Source organism: Stegodyphus dumicola, chromosome 4 (genome assembly GCF_044657685.1).
Source record: "Stegodyphus dumicola isolate Sdum_Otavi_A_Nest chromosome 4, ASM4465768v1".
Taxonomy (NCBI): Eukaryota; Metazoa; Arthropoda; class Arachnida; order Araneae; family Eresidae; genus Stegodyphus; species Stegodyphus dumicola.
The window spans coordinates 153,109,884-153,129,231 of record NC_140771.1 but is presented as its reverse complement, the minus strand read 5'-3'; the positions used below and the strand labels follow the sequence as shown (position 1 = coordinate 153,129,231).

General features: G+C 31.0%; 1 protein-coding gene across 3 annotated transcripts in view; it reads right to left on the bottom strand.

Annotated features, from left to right (window-relative positions):
* Window positions 1-1,125: 1,125 nt before the first annotated feature.
* Window positions 1,126-19,348, bottom strand: part of woc (zinc finger protein without children) — a 257,267-nt gene continuing 239,044 nt past the window's right edge. For all 3 annotated transcript variants that reach the window (XM_085815607.1, XM_085815608.1, XM_085815609.1), the window contains exons 19-20: window positions 5,425-5,533; window positions 1,126-4,804 (exon numbers count right to left, since the gene is read on the bottom strand). In XM_085815607.1, the coding sequence (XP_085671733.1) occupies window positions 4,642-4,804; window positions 5,425-5,533 (272 nt within the window). In that variant the 3' untranslated portion in view covers window positions 1,126-4,641. The remainder of the gene's footprint in view (window positions 4,805-5,424; window positions 5,534-19,348) is intronic.

The following is a 19,348-nucleotide window of genomic DNA, read 5'->3' as shown; positions in this document are numbered from 1 at the left end:
TTTTACTGAGCAGGTGCATGTATTGTTTAGAAATAAAATAACTCTGTGGTTTCAAAGCCCTTTATCTATATCCAGGTAAAAATAAACATTCCTATTTGAAAAGCAAGCGAATGCCATTGAGAAGCAAACGCCAGTGGTCTCAAGACGCGACCACCGAGCCTCTAGAGGATTGTAAGCATTGTGACTCAATGCTCTAGTGGCGCAGTGGTTGCGCCCTGAAACCACATAGCAAATGCCATACATATAGAGGGTTTTTTTTTATATATGCAGTTTAATTACTGCAATTTTGTATTGCTTATGATAGAAATCATGACGCGCAATGACTAACTTTTGAAATTTAAAGTTGTTTATATTAATAAAAGGAAGTTATTTTGTGTCATCGAAAACAAATTTTAAAAGTCATCCGATCTGAAGTATTAATACCTAAAACATGTATGATTCTACAGTCATTTTGTGTTATTTAGATGTAAAAGATCAGTAATCAGTTCATTTTCATTCAAAATTTTCGGAAAAAAGAGGAGAAAAAAAATTCGGAAAATGGTGGTTTCAGGGCGAGATCACTGTGCGTCAAAGGGTTAAAACTCTTATCAGCTCAATGAAACGTCGATGTGAAACCGTAATCAAAAATAAAGATTACCCTACTATATACTGATAACTCACTGCAATCATCACTATCTAATGTATATCGATAACTATTATCGTTTAACTTTTTTTTTGTATTGCAAATAATTGAATTTTGTGTTTTGTATTGAATTCAGTAATAAATTCTCTTTAAAATTATATATACAAGTTTGCATTTTGTGAAACGTAACGTTTAAGCATACAAAGTTCAAAAACATAAAAATTTCCAAAAGTGTTCACAATTTTGGCCACCACTGTAAATAAAACAATCTTTATAGACCTTAAAAGTGTTAATCTGCAAAAACTTCATTACAATTGAGTATTTTTTGAAATATACCGAATTCAGCATTCAGTATAGTAGCAGAATTTGATACATTTCAAGTATCATGAGAAAACTGCTAATATATATGTATATTCTCAACAGATTTGTAACAGTTATTGCACAACATATATCTGAAGAGTATGAGAGTGTATAACGTGCAACAAATATAAAAACAACACAACTTATATATTCAAGAAAAATTAACTTTAATACTATCCAAAGGGAGCATTACAGATTATTTCATTCATAAAAAATGGAATAGCAAGTTTCAGTATACACACCATCTGGCATATTTTGCATAGATAAAATTTAAGGGATAAATTTCTGACGTAATTTCACTAACTGAACAGTTTGTTCAAATGCTGATTGAATACATGGCTTCAGAAAATTTACCTCTTAGGTTACACATTCTAATTACAGTCAATGCATCTGAAGTGACAGATATTGAAAAGAGGTTGGACTCAATTCTGTAAAGGTCAGAATGTATATTTTCATCAAAATTAAAACATTTTCAAGATCATTATATTACATTAAAATGGATGGACATGAAGAAGCTCACTGACATGCCATCAGTTTGTCATACTGATTTAAAACTCGTGCAACTTATAATTGTTCACACCTTTTCATCTAATTTATAAGCATTACACTTTTCTTTAAATAAAGAAGACTAAATAAAAAAGCTCTACGGTGTCACGCAGGAGAAAAATGGAGTAGACAGGAAACACCAATTTTTGTTTTCTCTATGAAAAACTCAAAGCTGTAAAATAATATTTAATCGCAAAAGCATTTTAATCCCCTTCTCCACGCACACACACACATTATACATAAGGGAGAAAATGAAATCCAATCCTAAAGGACTTAAAAGTTTTTAAATAAAAAAAAAAAAGGATGATCGTAATAAACAATCACAGTAATAACAGAATGTACAGAGTAATATAGTTTCATTTTAACATTTTGGGTCTCAACTGTCTGACAAACTAATGATGTTTTTGTTTTATTTTTACACACAGATTCATAGACACGGTTTCCAGGGTGATATATACAAGTAAAATATGACACTAAGAGTAAAAATGATTTATATATAAGTGTCAATGAAATTTTACATATGATAGCATTAAATGAAATGATTTAGATATACAGAATGAAATGAAATATTCCTTTGATGTCAGATGATATTAAATATGAATTTTTTATAGTCCACTGTGAAATAAAATAGTAGACATTTTTTGCTATGATGAAGATAACGGATGGCACTTGTACTTTCGTTAAGTAAAAACAGAAAATTCCCAATAACAGCAAATTGAAAACTTTGCTTCAAAAGTAAACATGTGCACAGTGATAAAAATGATTGTGATAACAAAAGTACTGTTGGATGCATTAAAATTCTTAGTGAAAAAAATTAATAAATATATGTATATGAAGTCTAATTTCAAACTAACTTAACTGACATACTAGATGTCAATTACTTGATGTAATACAGTATAACTTTCTATTTATAATTGTTCTTTATTGGAATTTTATTAAAACAGGGGAATTTTTTCCTAATTCGTTTGCAGTAGGTAAATTAAAAAGAAAGTAGAAATTTATAAAACAATTTTTCAAATTCCAAAAATGCTTTTATTTAAAATTTTTGAAATAAATAAATTTTTTAAATAAATATTCCTACAGAACAAATTCATTTTTCTACCATATTCATATGCATCAACTTAATGTGCATTATTTGCATCACAATGTTGTTCTAATTTTTTTTCCATATTGTGCCCAATTTATATGATTAAAAAGAATCGTATTTATTTATAAATACGATTCTTTTACGGAATACGGAAAGCTCCTTTTCTTTTCTTTTAAAAATACATATGACAAATAATAAATTTATTGAGGATGATAATGAATAGTGCTTTCATTGTATATATAAATAATTATACTTACAAGGAAGGTCTTTCAACCTTGAACATTCATTTTTTCTGAAAAATATATATGAATCTACTTGTCTAGAAATGCATAACAGTAAAAAATGGCTGCTATCAAAAGATAAACAGTTAAAAGCTGAAAAAATATGAGATTTAGTAATATAGTGCTATTTAGTGAATTTAAACTAATCAATTTATGTAATGAAAATATAAAATAAGGAATGAAGATATAAAAAGTGAAACCAAGCATATCTTGGCTGTCAATACATACAGATTTAACAAAAGGTTTAACAGAACTGATGAAAATTTCATTCTTGAAAAACTAGGTCAGAATACAAGTAATTCCAAAAATCATTTTACTGTGAAAAGAAGTGTCATATTTTTAGTTATTTTAGTGTGATACAAATATTACTCCTTTCAAAAGGCCTTTCATATTCTTTTAAAAATCTCAGAAACCTGATTTTTCAGTTTAATGTTCTCTTGGTTAAAATCTATAAATTTCAAATGTCTCCTGCTTTATTTTGAAACAATATCCAGACCACATTTTTTGTACTTATACTTCCACATAAAGACAAAATTTAAAATTAAAAGTTTAACCCAATTCTCCACTTTTCAGACTTTCTCAATCAAGCTCATTGCAAAAAATTCGATTATAATTAATTTCATGGAATAGGCTGCAATGTTTTGCAAGGCAAACACTATGCAGATATTCTTTTGATCTAATAAGGTTACAAAAAGAAAGAAATTCCTATAGATTTGTATATGATTTTTGTTCATTTAATTTGAAAATAACATGCAAACCTGCATTTAATTTATTCAGAATAATTTTTTTGTAACACAGTTTTATGATTTTATGTTCTATATTTTTATAATTAATTTCTGTAATAAGTAATGTAATGTACTTATTATACAGAAATTAATTATAAAAATATAGAACATAAAATCATAAAACTAAAATAAAATTTCTACTTTTACTGTGAATCTGTCACATTAAATACAAAATAAAATAATTAATAAAATTATACTTAAACTTCATTTCTGGAATGTCTGAAAAGATAATATTGTACAGGGAAGGAACTATTATGAATAATATAAAAGAATAAATTTTGTACTTTTTGCAGCAAGTCCTGAGAAGAAAATTTGCCTTTGGTGACTAAGACATTTTTTTTTTTTTTTTTTTTAAATTTTTGTTACACCTACAGAAATTTAGCAGTTAATTTTATAGCTTTCTTTTTTAGGTGTAAAGTCAACTATGTTTTCCCCTTATTTCAAGTTAGATTTCAAGTCGGTGCAGACTGAATTTTATTGTAAAACTGATTAAGTTTTACAATAAAATATTCGAATTATATGAAAGCAGCAATGCACAAAAAATATAAATATTTTTGCTCAGTTAGGAAAACATAATGTCAAAAAATTCATTTCTAAATTAATGTGAATAGGATATTGAAATCTATTATAGACAATGCAGTGCTGTTTATGAGATTTTACAAAATTTCATCAGAAGGTTCAACACACACAAATTCGTCGGTAGTTCATCATTAGTGAACAAAGAATTTAAAAATATTAGCAAAGAGCTTTGTTAATACTATGTATTTCTAAATAAGTAGATTTATTCATATTTTTTTTTAGAAAAATTGATTTCACAGTCAGAACTTCCTAGTTACACTTGCCAATAAAATTATTGCCTGTGAAACCACATCCTAAAAACTTTTATAAATAGATTAATTGCAAAGACCCTCAATATAATTTTAATATGAAAATGTACATAAAATAAATAAAACAGAGAAATCAATTTTCATTTATTTCTCGAACAATTTTGATTCTCTGGATCATTTTGGCAATGATCTCTTGACCAAGAGGTTGCGTTGAATACCAGACAGGGCTATCAGGGACACATGATCTTTCTGGATAAAGGTAAAATATGTCATTTCGCACTTTAACACACTCTGGGCTGAAAAGAAAAAAAAATATTTAAATAGTATGTTGAAAAATAAATCAGTTGCAGAAAATAAAACAATGAATGATACCAGACTATTTTTCATGAAATTATTCAATTTATGGCACACATACACACATTAAATTCTTAGATATATGCTTAGATTAAAAAGTAAATATACATTTTTAGATATATTCTAGAATGAATTAATTTACATATACATTGTAAGTCTTGCTTTGATAAATAATTAAAACTGAAAGCCGATTTGGTACAAAGCATAATACTGTATGAGTTGTAAGCACATGACAACTTATATGTTAATTGGAACGTAACTAAAGTATAATTTAAATGAAGACTGCATTAATGAAATTTATTCTACCATCTTAAAGCATTCAAAATTAGAAAAACTGATTATTATCCCAAAATTAAACATAGCACATTAAAATTCTTACAGAACAAATTCTTGGCATTCCAGGTATATAAGAAAAAATTATATGAATAATAATGCTTTTATCTTCACAGAAAATATAAATAACTAGAAAACTCCATTTTACCTTTTCCAAATTATGAAATAAAAACTAAAAAATGCATAAATCATTCAACGTAGAATCAACAATCAGAAGCAATGTAATTACCATTTTGACATGTAAAACTCATACAATTTTACAGGACATCTCAATGGATTTGAGATATTTTCTACTTGCTCATAAACTGCATTTTCATCTTTATGACGCTTTGAAAAGTCTGAAAAATGTAATAAATATTGCTAATTAGTACAAATACAAGAAATGTTAAGACTTTATTAATTTAACAACAGCTATTAATATTTTTTGCTCATTTTCTTTAACATTTTACAGCAATTTAGGGGGGGGGAACATAATAAGAGTACAGATAGAGGCTTATTTACCATTTTTAAAAACCAGCCTGACTTTTGATTTAAAGATTTATTTCTTGTAGCTATCTTTTCCCAATTCTATTACAATTTAATAATAGTATATCAACTTTTATTGAACATTATCATTATTAATTAACATTTCATTAATGGGCATAAAATTCTTCATAAGCTTGAGTGTTTGCATTAATTACTACCTATATACTGTCAATGCATACATGTACAGACAAAAATATATTATTTTATAACTTTTATGAAAATATTTCATTTTTTATGATTACGCATTACTGATAACTAATTCAATATTTCTAAATTAAATTCCTTTATTTTGTATTTTTATCGATTATCTGCAAAATTAATGCTGTGTTATAACATAGTTCACAGTTTGTACACATTTATGCATGTGGAAATTAAGTACTTTTAAGGATGAATTGAATCAATGAAATCATCAATGAAAAAAATTAAGGACCTATCAGCAAATAGGAACTGAATAAACTAGAGCAATTATCTACATCCGAACTTCCCTTTTGCAATTTGTAACAATATAATAAATCTGTAAGTAGGATGCATTATGATCAAACATAATGTAATATTTAACTGAATTATTAAACAAATTCAAAAACAAAATCAACTTCATAAATGTTTTTCAGGTAATTAGCATTAAATTAAAAAAAATATCTAGAAACATTTATATTTTACATTTGTAACAGTCTCACATATTTTAAAAAAAGATCAGTAACTTTTTATTTGAATTTTATTAACAGTTAGCTTTACATTGATTCTTTCTATTATTCTTCACTTTGTCATGAAGTTACTCTGTCCAAAGGTTTATGCATATCTAATGTGTGGCATAAGTTAAAATGAGAAGTAAAATAATAATCAGCATGACTTGTAATAAAAGCTTGGCTGTTGCCACCATAATTGCTTGTCTGGAGACAGGGAGTCACTGGTCAGAACAGATGTAAATGCCTGACAGCACGGTTGGAATGTGCTGAATGTTAGCTTCACTTTGACTCGGTTATGGTCATAGCTTCACGCAGATTTGGTTGTAACCCGGTTGATATACAGTATCTAATATTAAGTTCCAATAAACAGCTGATGCACCAGAGGTGAAAGATTGTTTTCTGTTATTTTAAGTCTCCCTAGGTGTAAGGAATAAAGTTTTATGTTTACATTTTTGTGTTGCATCTTGCATCCACAATAAGGATTAATGAAAGGCAGGTAACTCACTTTAACATGCAGAGATAACTTCTAATAATGAGCAGTTACTTACAAATAATTAAATTACATTGTTAGATATCCTTAGTCATACGAAATTTACATGGTTACAATTATACATTTTTTTATTTCTAAAAAATATCCATCAAAAAGTACTAAGAACATTTTACAGCAGTTACAATTTATTAAAGTGATTCTAAATTCATATTATTAATTTTACATTAAAAGCTACAAAATGTTTATATTTTGCAGCAACAATCAACAACAAAATATTTACGCATCTTTTTAATTTGAAAATTTTCCAGATATTTTATATAATTTACATCAGTTTTCTTCTCTTTAGCATCTTTCCTAAATTTATTTTTTTCACATTCGTCTTCTGATCTGTTAATGTTTCAATGATGTAACTTTGAAGAACACTTTTCTCTCTTTTATGAAATAAATTTATTCTTGAGTTCTTCCTTCATTTTAGAGTTTTCAGATTTAATTAAAGGTTTCTGCTATTTTAAACAAATTGTACTTAGAATGTGTAGAAGAAACTGCTAATTTTATTTCTTTAATTATGTGAATATTGCGAATAAATATGAAATGGTATAAGGTCATAGCCCGTGCCAGACACACTGTAGCAGAATTTTTAGAATTTAATGAAAAGCTTTAGAATTTAGGACAGACACTGAGGTGTGCATAGGAAGCACAGAGATATAAGATGAAATTTGTAAAACAATTTTTGGTTTTCGATTTCTTTGCTTGCTTTAATGCTTGTGTCTGGTGAAAATCTAAGAAAATAAACCTGAAGATAAGAAATTCATCCCAAATTTCCTATAAAACATGTCCATTACACGTTAATACCATGAAGACATTTTTCTGTTTAACACATTTTTTTTTTTGGAATTTAAGTCTAAGTTTGTCTTCAAATCCTTCTAAACCTCTCGAGGTGCAAGGTCTGAAATTAGAAAGAAAAACTATCCTAACAAATTCACAAGAGCAAAATACCAAAAGATAACTTAACCCTCTCACTGCATACTTTTTTAAAATCAAAATAGGTTAAAAAATTGCATATATTTTTTATTACACGTTTCAAATCTACATATATTTTAAAGTTAAAATATACAAACTTTTTTTGTAAAAGAGTTTTTTTCCAGTATAAAATTAAATCATAGAAAAAGGTTGTCAGAATACTGAAATTAAAGAATAATGATATAAAAGGAAAATTTTGAAAATTAATATTGGTTAAATTATGATTTATTTTATAAAATACAAAGGTAAAACATATATACTGATGAAAATATTTGCATAATGTAATATTTTGTATATAAATTTTTCACCACTGTCGAACGTTTTCAATAGAAACTGAATTTTCAGATTCATCACTATCTGCAGAGGAATCCAAGAAATTCTCATCAGTTTCGCTATAACTATCTTCAATATACTTGAAATTAGAGTCAGAACTACTATCAGTGTCGGAAATATAATCAGGAATATAGGTTATATTGCTCGCCAAACACTACCTGCCAGACATCTTTGAGCTCTGAAAAGCGCGCGGAAAATGCTACATTACGTATTCTTGTATATTTGGCAGAAATGTGGACAACTAAAACCATCTGTTAGCCCATATCTAAATAAACAATTAAACATCACAGAAAAGCCGAAAGGAAACCTTGAATGGAGAAAGAGCAGGTTGCACAGTTAAATAGATAAAAATTCTGTTCAAAAATTCTCACCAAATTTGTTAACTCAAGAACTATTTATTACTCGGAAATAACTATCTATATCTCTTTAGTTATTTATGACTCTACAATAATTAAATAATTCCTTTACTCATACTCTCAAATGAGGAAAAGTTACTCTAACTCTCTAAAAAGAAGAACAACAACATAGTATATTGCCATTCTCTGAAACATAAACTGTTACAAAACATTAATAATAATATGAATAGATAATGAATAAAACAAACACCTATAGAGTAAAGAAAATGATTACATCTGCTTGAAGCTCGTGCAATATTACTCAGAAGCTGCAGTTAGAAAAAAATATAAACAAAAATATTAGAGTCAAAATATTGTTCATCCTCCCACCTTGCAATATGAAATTCGGGATTGAGTACTGCAAAATAATAAAAAATTAAACATTGTTCTCACAAGTCCAATCTATGAGGAACTTTAATTGTCCTTCCTGATTTGGTTATCGTGAGCGATTTTAAATGGGTATGGATTATTCTACCGTCAAAAGTTGTTAATTCAGACACCCATAATCCGGAATGATCTATGAAAAGCTACAAACTTTCTGCACATGCGATGCGTTGAAGTATGCGCGTAAGACCTTTTCGGCTGCAAATATGCATGTGCGCATGCGCATAATACGTTTCCGCATGCACGTTTAATGTATAACGGATAGTATAAGCTAAAATTATCTAATTATCTATTTCAGTTAATGTTGCAGATTGCGTTGTTCCTTAATCTTCTAATTGGATCCAGCTTATTATTTTTTGCAGACTGTTAGAGCAATTTTTTAAAAGTAAGCTTGAACTTTCGATTATGTCAAATAGAATTTCCGATGCTGGAGCTCCCAAAGGGTCTACAAAGCGAAAGTATGTTTCGATGTCCATCAAACAAAAGGTGGATAAAGGCATATCCTTTGTTTCTCTAACCATTCCGAAATCTGTTTATCAATTTCACGCTGCTCTGCGGTGTGGGGGCCGCGGCACGCAATGAATTGGAAGTTGATCTGTCAGCACTATTCCTATCTTCAGGGCAGATGTTTTTATTTTATTTGGCTTATAATTCCTGACTAAATGTAGTATTTCATCTCGATGTACTCCGTCTATGATATGATTTAAATCAAATTCCTCGTCATTATAATTCGCTTCCGATAGTGAAGAAAGTGACACAGAGGTTATTGAAAACGAAACAATTTCGATTGAAACTTGAACAGCGGAACTTTGTAACTGAACAAGAAATTATGTCTGTTTATAGAATTACAGAGAAAGTATTATCAGATAAAACGAAGCAACTTAAACAACTTACATTGAAAGAAATGTTTAATAAAGTAAACAAATAAATATTAAGCTTTTTTTTTGTAAATTTTGATACCCTTTAGATCATAATTGTTCTTTATTTCATAAATTACAGTTTCATATTTTTAATTTTATAATTTCTGCATGCCATCTTACCAGATTTAAACTGATGATCTATAATCCGGAAAAATCGATAATCTGGAATCGCCGAAGTCCCAACGAGTCCGGATTAACGACTTTTAACTGTATTTGTTTCTACAGGTACATCATCGATTGGAGTTTGCTCTACCGAAATATTTTCGCATCGTTGACTTCTGCTGAATTTCGATGGAAGTTCCTTGGCAGTCGATAATTCCAAAGGATAAAGATTTTGTACAGCTTTTATGACTTCTCCATTTTGCAATTTAATTCTGGCTCGTTGACTTTCACCATCGGTACGTGGAAATAATTGTATGATTTTACCAAGAGGCCAATTTAATCTCCTTTTGTTATCACTTCGAATTAAGACTATGTCTCCTTCTTTTAATTTACAACTTCTAGCAAATTTTTTGCTTGTTGTTTTTCAGATATTTCAAGTTCCAGATAGTCCAAGCGAAATCTTTTCTTGAAAATCTGGTTAACATTTTGGATATAACGCAATCTCTGTTTATAAAAGTTAGAATTGAAGTCATATTTCACAATTGGCACTGAATAGTTTTGTATTTCTAATAAAAAATTTCCGGGTGTTATGGAAGTGAGACTTGAATCAGCCGATACAACTGTTAAAGGTCTATCATTTAGGATAGCTTCACAGTTACACAAAACGGTACACATTTCCTCATAACTAAGGCAGGCTCTCCCAAGAACTTTTCTTAATATTCTTTTCATCATTCTTATGAGGTGTTCCCACCAGCCACCCCACCATGGAGCGCCTGGGGGAATGAACTTCCAAATAATACGTTCATTAGCTCCTTTTTTTGCAATTTCATTGAAATCAATTGAAGCAAGTGTATTGCATGCTTCAACAAAATTAGTTCCATTATTAGTATAAATTATGGATGGCTTCCCACGTCTAGCAGAAAAACAATGCAACGCTTGTAGAAATGTATATGTCGTTAAGGATGTAACCAGCTCCAAATGAACACATACACTGCGCAAGCAAATAGGTAAATCCATGCCTTCTTATAGTCTCTTAGAAATATAGGTCCAGCATAATTTATGCCGGTTATTTGAAACACTGAAGCATCCTGTATCCGATTTCTAGGAAGTGGTGGCGCTGGTGGGTTAACATTTTTGTTTGAATAACGCTTACAAGTTATGCAAAATTTCAAAACGAATGACACAACTCTTCTTCCCGCTAATATCCAAAATCTTTCTCTTAAGGAATTTAGGACGTGAGAAACTCCAACATGTTCTTTCAACCTATGTTCTTCCATTATTAAACTTCTTATAAGAGGATGATCACTTGGCAAAATAGCAGGAGTTCTGAACTCAGATGTATCTTCTCTTTGAAATATCGCTGTTTTAGTTCTGATGATACCACAATCAATGAATGGATTAAGACTTAAAATCCGTTTATCTTCTATTCCATGAAAGGACTCATTTTGTACTAAATCAATCAAGATATTCTCAGCTTCATTTAACTCAGACACAGTAAGTTCATCTTTTTTCTTGTTTTCATGTTTACAGTTGTAAACAAAAAGACACATCCATGCTACCAGTCTGATTGTCTTACGATAACTTGAGAATCTAGTAGCAACTATTTCACTAGCGTTAAGATTTATTAAGGACGAAATAATCCTTTTCTTTTTCAAGAGCTATTTCTTCTTCATCAGCACTAAAATCTTCTTTTGGCCATTTTTCTGGTGATAAATATAGCCATCTAGGGCCTTCCCACCATCTAGATTTGATTAAATAAGAAGCAGAGCATCCTCTACTGGGCAAATAAGCAGGATTCAGTGATCCTGGTATGTGCCTCCAAGACTCACTAGAAGTCAGTCGCTTTATTTCCTTAATTCTGTTGTGAACAAACACATCCCATACTTCATTTCTCTGTATCCAAGCTAGCACAGTAGAAGAATCTGTCCAAAAATAAATATCAGCTGCTTGAAATTCAGATATTATGCTGGATGCTAAACGTGTACATATTGTAGCTCCAAGAAGTTCCAATCGAGCTATTGTTGTCTTTTTCCTTCCGCTGGTTGCAACTCTCGCTTTAGCTTGCACCAAATGAACTTGAACCAAATCTCTTGTTTGTACTCGAACAAAGGCCACAGCTGAATATGCAAGTTTACTCACATCACTGAAGAAATGAAGTGAGATATTTTCAATCTCACGATCACAGTTTAACCATCTTGGTATTCTCATTCTTTCCAGACACTGAAAATCCTTTCTCATTCTTTCCAGACACTGCAAATCATTCAACCATTTACAAAATTGTGATTTTGAATTTGAATCAACTTCTTGGCCCCAAGATAACTTAACTTCCTATAGGTGCTGAAGTAAAAGTTTTGGCACAAGAGTTACAGGGCAAGCTATTACTAAAGGGTTGAATATTTTGTGTGTAGTCTCTAAAATCTCTCTTTTAGATAAAATTTCTGGTAGATTGTAGGTGATGTTAGTAATATTAAGGCAAAGGTAATCTCCACATCGTTCCCAAATCATTCCTAATACATTTGTGGTACTAGAGGAATTATCTGTTGGGTCACTATATTCCCAACCACGTAATTCTAGCTTTCTTGTAGCTAAATTATCTGAAGCAACTTGTATGAATTGTTGCAATTCTAAATCATTTTTCACACTCGCTAAACAATTATCTACATAAAAGCTCTTCCACAATTGCTTAATAATATCCACTTTATACTTTGGGTTTCCATTTAGTTGTTTCAAAGTGGATTCTAGAAGATGGTGATTTACAGAAACTAGCAAGAAAGGGCTACTTGTAACTTCAAATACTACCCTACAATGCCTGTAATATTTCAGTTTTCCATCAGTTCTATACCATAAGAATCTTAGATAGTCTTTATTCTTTGCTTTTTCTCAAGAGCTATTTCTTCTTCTTCAGCACTAAAATCCTCTTTTGGCCATTTTTCTGGTGATAAATATAGCCATTTAGGGCCTTCCCACCAACTAGATTTAATTAAATAAGAAGCAGAGCATCCTCTACTGGGGAAATCAGCAGGATTCAGTGATCCTGGTACGTGCCTCCAAGACTCACTAGAAGTCAGTCGCTTTATTTCCTTAATTCTGTTGTGAACAAATACATCCCATACTTCATTTCTCTGTATCCAAGCTAGCACAGTAGACGAATCTGTCCAAAAATAAATATCATCAGCTTGAAATTCAGGTATTATGCTGGATGCTAAACGTGTACATATTGTAGCTCCAAGAAGTTCCAATCGAGCTATTGTTGTCTTTTTCCTTCCGCTGGGTGCAACTTATTTGTAAGAATGCTTTTGTATATCTGCAGAAACTCCTATTCTGTTCATTCAGAATCTATGAAGAATTGAAGGAATCAGTTCGATAAGGTTCTGACCTTTTTCTAGACAATCATTGAGACTAGGGGATCCTTTTTGTTTGGCCGAGGCATCAAACACAAGCCTGATTCGTGTAGTACTGTTTTTTTTTACTACGTGTCGATGTGGTAGATAATGGCATGTTACATCAATTTCGCTTTTTGGTACTTCTTCTATGAAGCCTTCTTGTTCCCATTCACTAAAAACTTCTCCATAAGCATCATAAAGTTTCTCAGCTTTTAGTCGTTTTACTGTAGAAGCTAATCTCTTTAAAGCTAAGTCCTAGTTATCTTTTAACTGTAGATGGTTATCAAGCCATGGCAAGCTGACTTGAAAACGTCCCTCTTCGTTCACCTTTACGTAGACAAGAAATGATCTCTTGCTTCTTCTTGAAGTTCCAGTTTACTTTTCTTCTCTGATGGATCTAGAATTCCAAGTGAATCTAGAGACCATAGATCGGATATCAATATTTCCTTATTCAACATGGATGTGATGAGCAGTGCGGAATTGTCCGAGATCTCCCGCATACCATTTTTCCAAAAAAGAGTCCAACCAAGTTTTGTTTCTATAGCAGCAAGGCCTGAAGTAAGCAATTTAAATTCTCTGGTCATCAACTTTCCTGCAATGTCAGTGCCAATAAGTATTTCTATTGGTCCATTACTATCGTCACATACGGAAATATTGTTCTCTTTAAGCTCTCGAATCCACTCGCCATTAGCATCTGGTGGCATACTTCCACAAATAATATCTTGGCTAAGAGCTTTGAAGTTACAATGATAAGTTCCATCCATTGTTACAATGATAAGTTCCATCCATTTTAGACAAGAACATTGTAAAAACATTGTGGTTTATGACATCAGTACATGACCCGACAAATAATGAATGGCTCAATCTTTCTTTAGATGTACTCTCAAATTTCATTTCATCTGCAGTGCTTTTTAAAATATAAGATCTTTGTGAAGCTGAATTGATAATAGCATGGGCCTCGCGCTTTCTATCTCACCCTTTCAATGTAACCATTAAAGTTTGCAAAAACACATTTGTTGTTCTCGCTAAATTGGCAAGGGTTTCATCTCGTTCACGTACTGCATCCATATTTTCATCTTTATTCATGCTAACAGGAACTAAAGATTTTGATTCAGCTTGGATATTTCTACATAAAAGTATGTGGTGTTTCTTCCCACAAATCACACACGATGTTCGTTTTTTACATTTAGCTATTACATGTTTTCTGTCTAAACATAAAAAGCAACTGCAATTATTTAGTGCGTGTGTGTGATTATGGCAAAGCCTCGAGGGCTATCTGCCTAAGGAGAGGGATGCCTTCATGGAGGACTTTCTAAGGGAAACTGGCTCGTATACACATTACACATGGGGAAAACCACGAAAACACCCATGCAGCCAGCCTGTTCGCAGGATTCGAACCTCGGACCGAACTACCAGTGTTCAGCGACTTTACCGCTTGGCCGCTGGTGGGCCTGCAACTATTTAGAACTGCTTTTTGCCTTTCCTCAAATGTCATCTTTCTTGCTTTAACGCAATCACCAAATGCATGAATTCCAGCACAAAAAATACATCCAGTTGAATTTTGTTCAGATGTTGCTATTAGAGTAGAAGCAGAAGGTATTTTGGAAAATTCTCCATGGTTTTTGAAATCAAAGTGTTTAGAATTCCCAGGCTTAGGTGTCTGATATTTAGTAAAGCACTGAGTAGCTACCATCTTTTTCCAAAAATAAGACACTGTCTTACTTTCTTTTTTGGTCCAAAAATATGCGCTAGGGCTTATTTTCGGAGGAGGGCAAAAATAAAAGTATATTTATATATTTTTATTTAATATTCATTTTACACAGAATACAGAAATTTAAATTTATTCTATTACAGTCATGTCATCTTCTTCTGGAACATCATCATAAATAATATTCTGAATTATATTCAGATTTTCTTCCAAATCCATTTCCTGTTGAATCATTGGTCCGAATCTCTCATGTCTTGCGATATAGCTATTGTTAAATAAATACTTCTTGTCTAAGTAGCCTGTTCATAGCACATTGGAAACATCACTATCAGTTATTTTGTCCCATGAATTTTTTACTCAATTCACAACTTCTTGTAAGCCTGGTTTTACAAAATTACCTCGATGATTTCTCACCATTTTGTTTTCAATATATTCATTGATTTCCATCCATAAATGATCCTTGAATAGCTTGTTTATTGCAACGTCAAGTGTCTGGAGGTAACCAGTCATTCCTGCCGGAATCATTATTTGATCAATCTTCCTCTCAGCAAAAAAGTTTATCATGTCTTTAGTGCGGTGAGTACTGGCTGAATCTCAAACTAGTAAACCTCTATTCTCACCCCTCAACAGTGGTGGCAGCATAAAATCAACCCACTTTCTTTAACGAATTCTTTTTGTCACATTATTTTAACTAGGGATTATTTACTTATTTGACAAAAAGTTCCGAAAATCACGATAGGGCTTATTTTCGGAAGATGTCTTATTTTACAAAAAGTTCCGAAAATCCCGATAGGGCTTATTTTCGGAGGATGTCTTATTTTCAGAAAAAGATGGTATAGATACTCTCTCTTCAACTTCAATTTCATCGAGCAAAAATGAAAGCAAACCATCTAAATCCATGCGATGTGTTGACACATTTTTCTCTTTTTGCTCACGTCTTTCAGATTCTCTCTGACTGCGATTAATAACTCGGAAACTTTGCCATGCTTTTAATGTATCATCCGGCAATGATGATTCGACTGGAGGATATAACATCGCCGCATATTTATCTCTAGCAACACCCAGAACTTCTAAACGCTCTAAGTTTCGATTCTAAGTTATAGTTTTCGTAATGAAAATTTCTGAGAGTTTTTTAATAATACTAGCAAAAGGTGATCTCTAACATATACTTCTATAAGAAGGTCTTCTTTTCCAAAACGTGATTGCAGTTGTAAAGCTTTACTATAACTTTCGCCACCAGGTGGAAAGCTTTTGATTAACTCTTCAGCAGATGACCCTTTTTCCATGGACTGCAACAAATATGCAAATTTATCATGATCATCTAAATTGGGATCATTATCGATCTTTTTAAACTGGCCTCAAAATCCTAACCAGCTTTTAATATTCCCATCAAAAATTGGAAGTTTAAGCTTAGGATAACGTATAGTAGCATTTTGAGTTAAGCTTTCATTAACAACAGAACCGTTTTCCTTTTCAATTAGAAGCGAAACTAATTTGCTTTCTACCATTCTCCACTTATCAATATAGCATTCTGACTCATCAAACTCATTATTTACCACAGTTTCATCTTTTTCAATTTTAATCAATTCTTCTCTATAAGTCTGTTCTATTTCAATCAGAGGTTTCGCTTTGTCCTCAACTCATTTAAGTTTCGAAATTTTTCCGTCTAAATTTTCATTTTTCTCAAAATTATTTAAAGCTTTTGTAAATAATCTCCTAAATTGAGATTGTTTGCACTTCAAAACATCCATTATAAATAAAGGAAAGAATTCTACTTACATATAAGAGTCCAGTCAGCGGACGCCAAATGTTCAAAAATTCTCACCAAATTTGTTACCTCAAAAACTATTTATTACTCGGAAATAACTATCTATATCTCTTTAGTTATTTATGACTCTACAATAATTAAATAATTCCTTTACTCATACTTTCAAATGAGGAAAACAAAAGTTACACTAACTCTCTAAAAAGAAGAACAACAACATAATATTGCCATTCTCTGAAATATAAACTGTCACAAAACATAGATAATAATAATATGAATATATAATGAATAATAAAAAAAAAAAACCTACAGACTAAAGAAAATGATTACATTTGCTTGAAGCTTGTGTAATATTACTCAGAAGCTGCAGTTAGAAAAAAATATAAACAAAAATATTAGAGTCAAAATATCATTCAAATTCATCTCCGTAGAAATTGTGGGTTGCGCAAATTTTGCTACATTTACGTTGCCCGTGGAATGCGCAGCGAGAGGGTTAAACCATAAAATTCAATTCAACAGCAATATTGCAAGATAATCTTAAAATGAGCATGTCTTTAGAATTTGCAATAGTCTCGCGGACTGGAGATAAAATTTTTTTTTTCCTGTAGTTTTGCCATTGTCTGCTTTGAAATCATTTTAATAATCATAATTTTTTAATCAAAAATTCATTGAAGTGTTACAAAATATCAAATCGATAAACAAATTTCAAATTCCAAATTAGGGCTTCCAGATGCCTATATTTGGTGGAAGATTACATTATTCAGAATTTGATGGCTCTAGGTACCACAATGAGAGAAACATGCATACATTTATGCAAATTCTTCATTATTTAATTTCTTTAAATATAACACAGAGTGGTAATATTTGCCGGTAAAAATTCGAAAAGTGAGCCGGCATTTATACTCACTGATAAATTTATATTGTAATGGGAAACAAAATGCATTTTAACCATGACATACCAAAGTTGGCATGCATGGAAAACTGAAAAATTCACTTTATTCAGAGACTCAACATTTGATAGTGGAAGTTTATTTTATGAAGAATTGAAATTAAGAATTGAACCTTAATTGAAATGAATTTCAAGTTATTAACTACAAAATACATTAATTTAAAAACTTACTATTTTCATTTTTTATTGCCTTTATACAGGTTTTACTTTAAATCCCAAAACTCTGAGATTTGGTCATTGTCAAACAATCAGAAATATCAAAAGCAGAAATCAAAACCTAAAGTAACCCTGCACAAATATAGTACAAAGTCCAAGATCTAAATGTCCAATATGCAGAATGATCTACATTGCAAAGCTAAAAACTGCCAATATATATGTATATTTTTAAATGCTTTACGCATGCACATTTGACTCCCCCTGTAGATAAAACATGTGGACTAACGAAAATAAAACTTCGAAAATAAGAAGAAAGAACTAACGAGCACTGAATAAATACCTCGTTATTGAAGAAATAATAATTTAGCATAAATTTGTGTGATCAATAATTTGGCAGCTGCGTATCTGCTCAGTATACATCTCAAACTGAAACATTCTAAGTAGAAAAATTGTTGATTTTACACCCACTAATATTTTATTTCCCTGACGCCAACTTGACAAATCATTATTTATTATATTTTGCTTTCATCACCAGGTGCTCATTAACACATAGCAACTTGAGTAATGACTCATGCAGCTATGCTCAAACAATTTTTTTAATATTAGTGCAGAGAATTATGGTAACCCTTTATGTTGACTTTATTATGCTAGGCAATAATTACAGATATGAGTTAAATGCGTTAAGAAATATTGACGAGGGAAAGTTCAACAAAAATTTGTTTCCATATGTTAAAATTAGATTTTGTTAATGAAACTTATAGGCCAAAAAATACATTTAATGCTATTTGAATTAAGAATGAGTGATGTTTTTCACATAAACCCAGAAACGGCGCAAAACGTGTATGGCTGCACCGGGCGGCAGAATTTAGAGAAGACATGATTTTTAGAATTTAGAGAAGCATTGATCAATAAAATTAAAGGATGAAAACATTTTTAGAATTTAGGGAAATCACTGGGATCAAAAATTTGGGGGGGGGGGGATTTAGGACTTAGGGAGGCGCTTGGTAGCAGAATTTAGGACCCGCAGGGACTGCATCAGGGAGCAAAATATGTAACGCCTGCCCTCGATAAGTCTTAAGTATATGTGAGAATTTATTTATTCAGGATTCAGCTAAGCATGTGTAAGAAATAGACATAAATATAATAAATAACTAAACTAATAGAATCAATTAGTGCACAATAGAAGAAAGACAAAATTTAGCTGAACAATTTGTGTTTCGTCGGCAATCTCATGATACATACCCAATAATGTATGGTGGACTCTATTAAACTAGGCTAAAATTATACTTTACTGATTCCAAGGAACTTCAGCCAATATAGCAGATTGTGCTATTCCT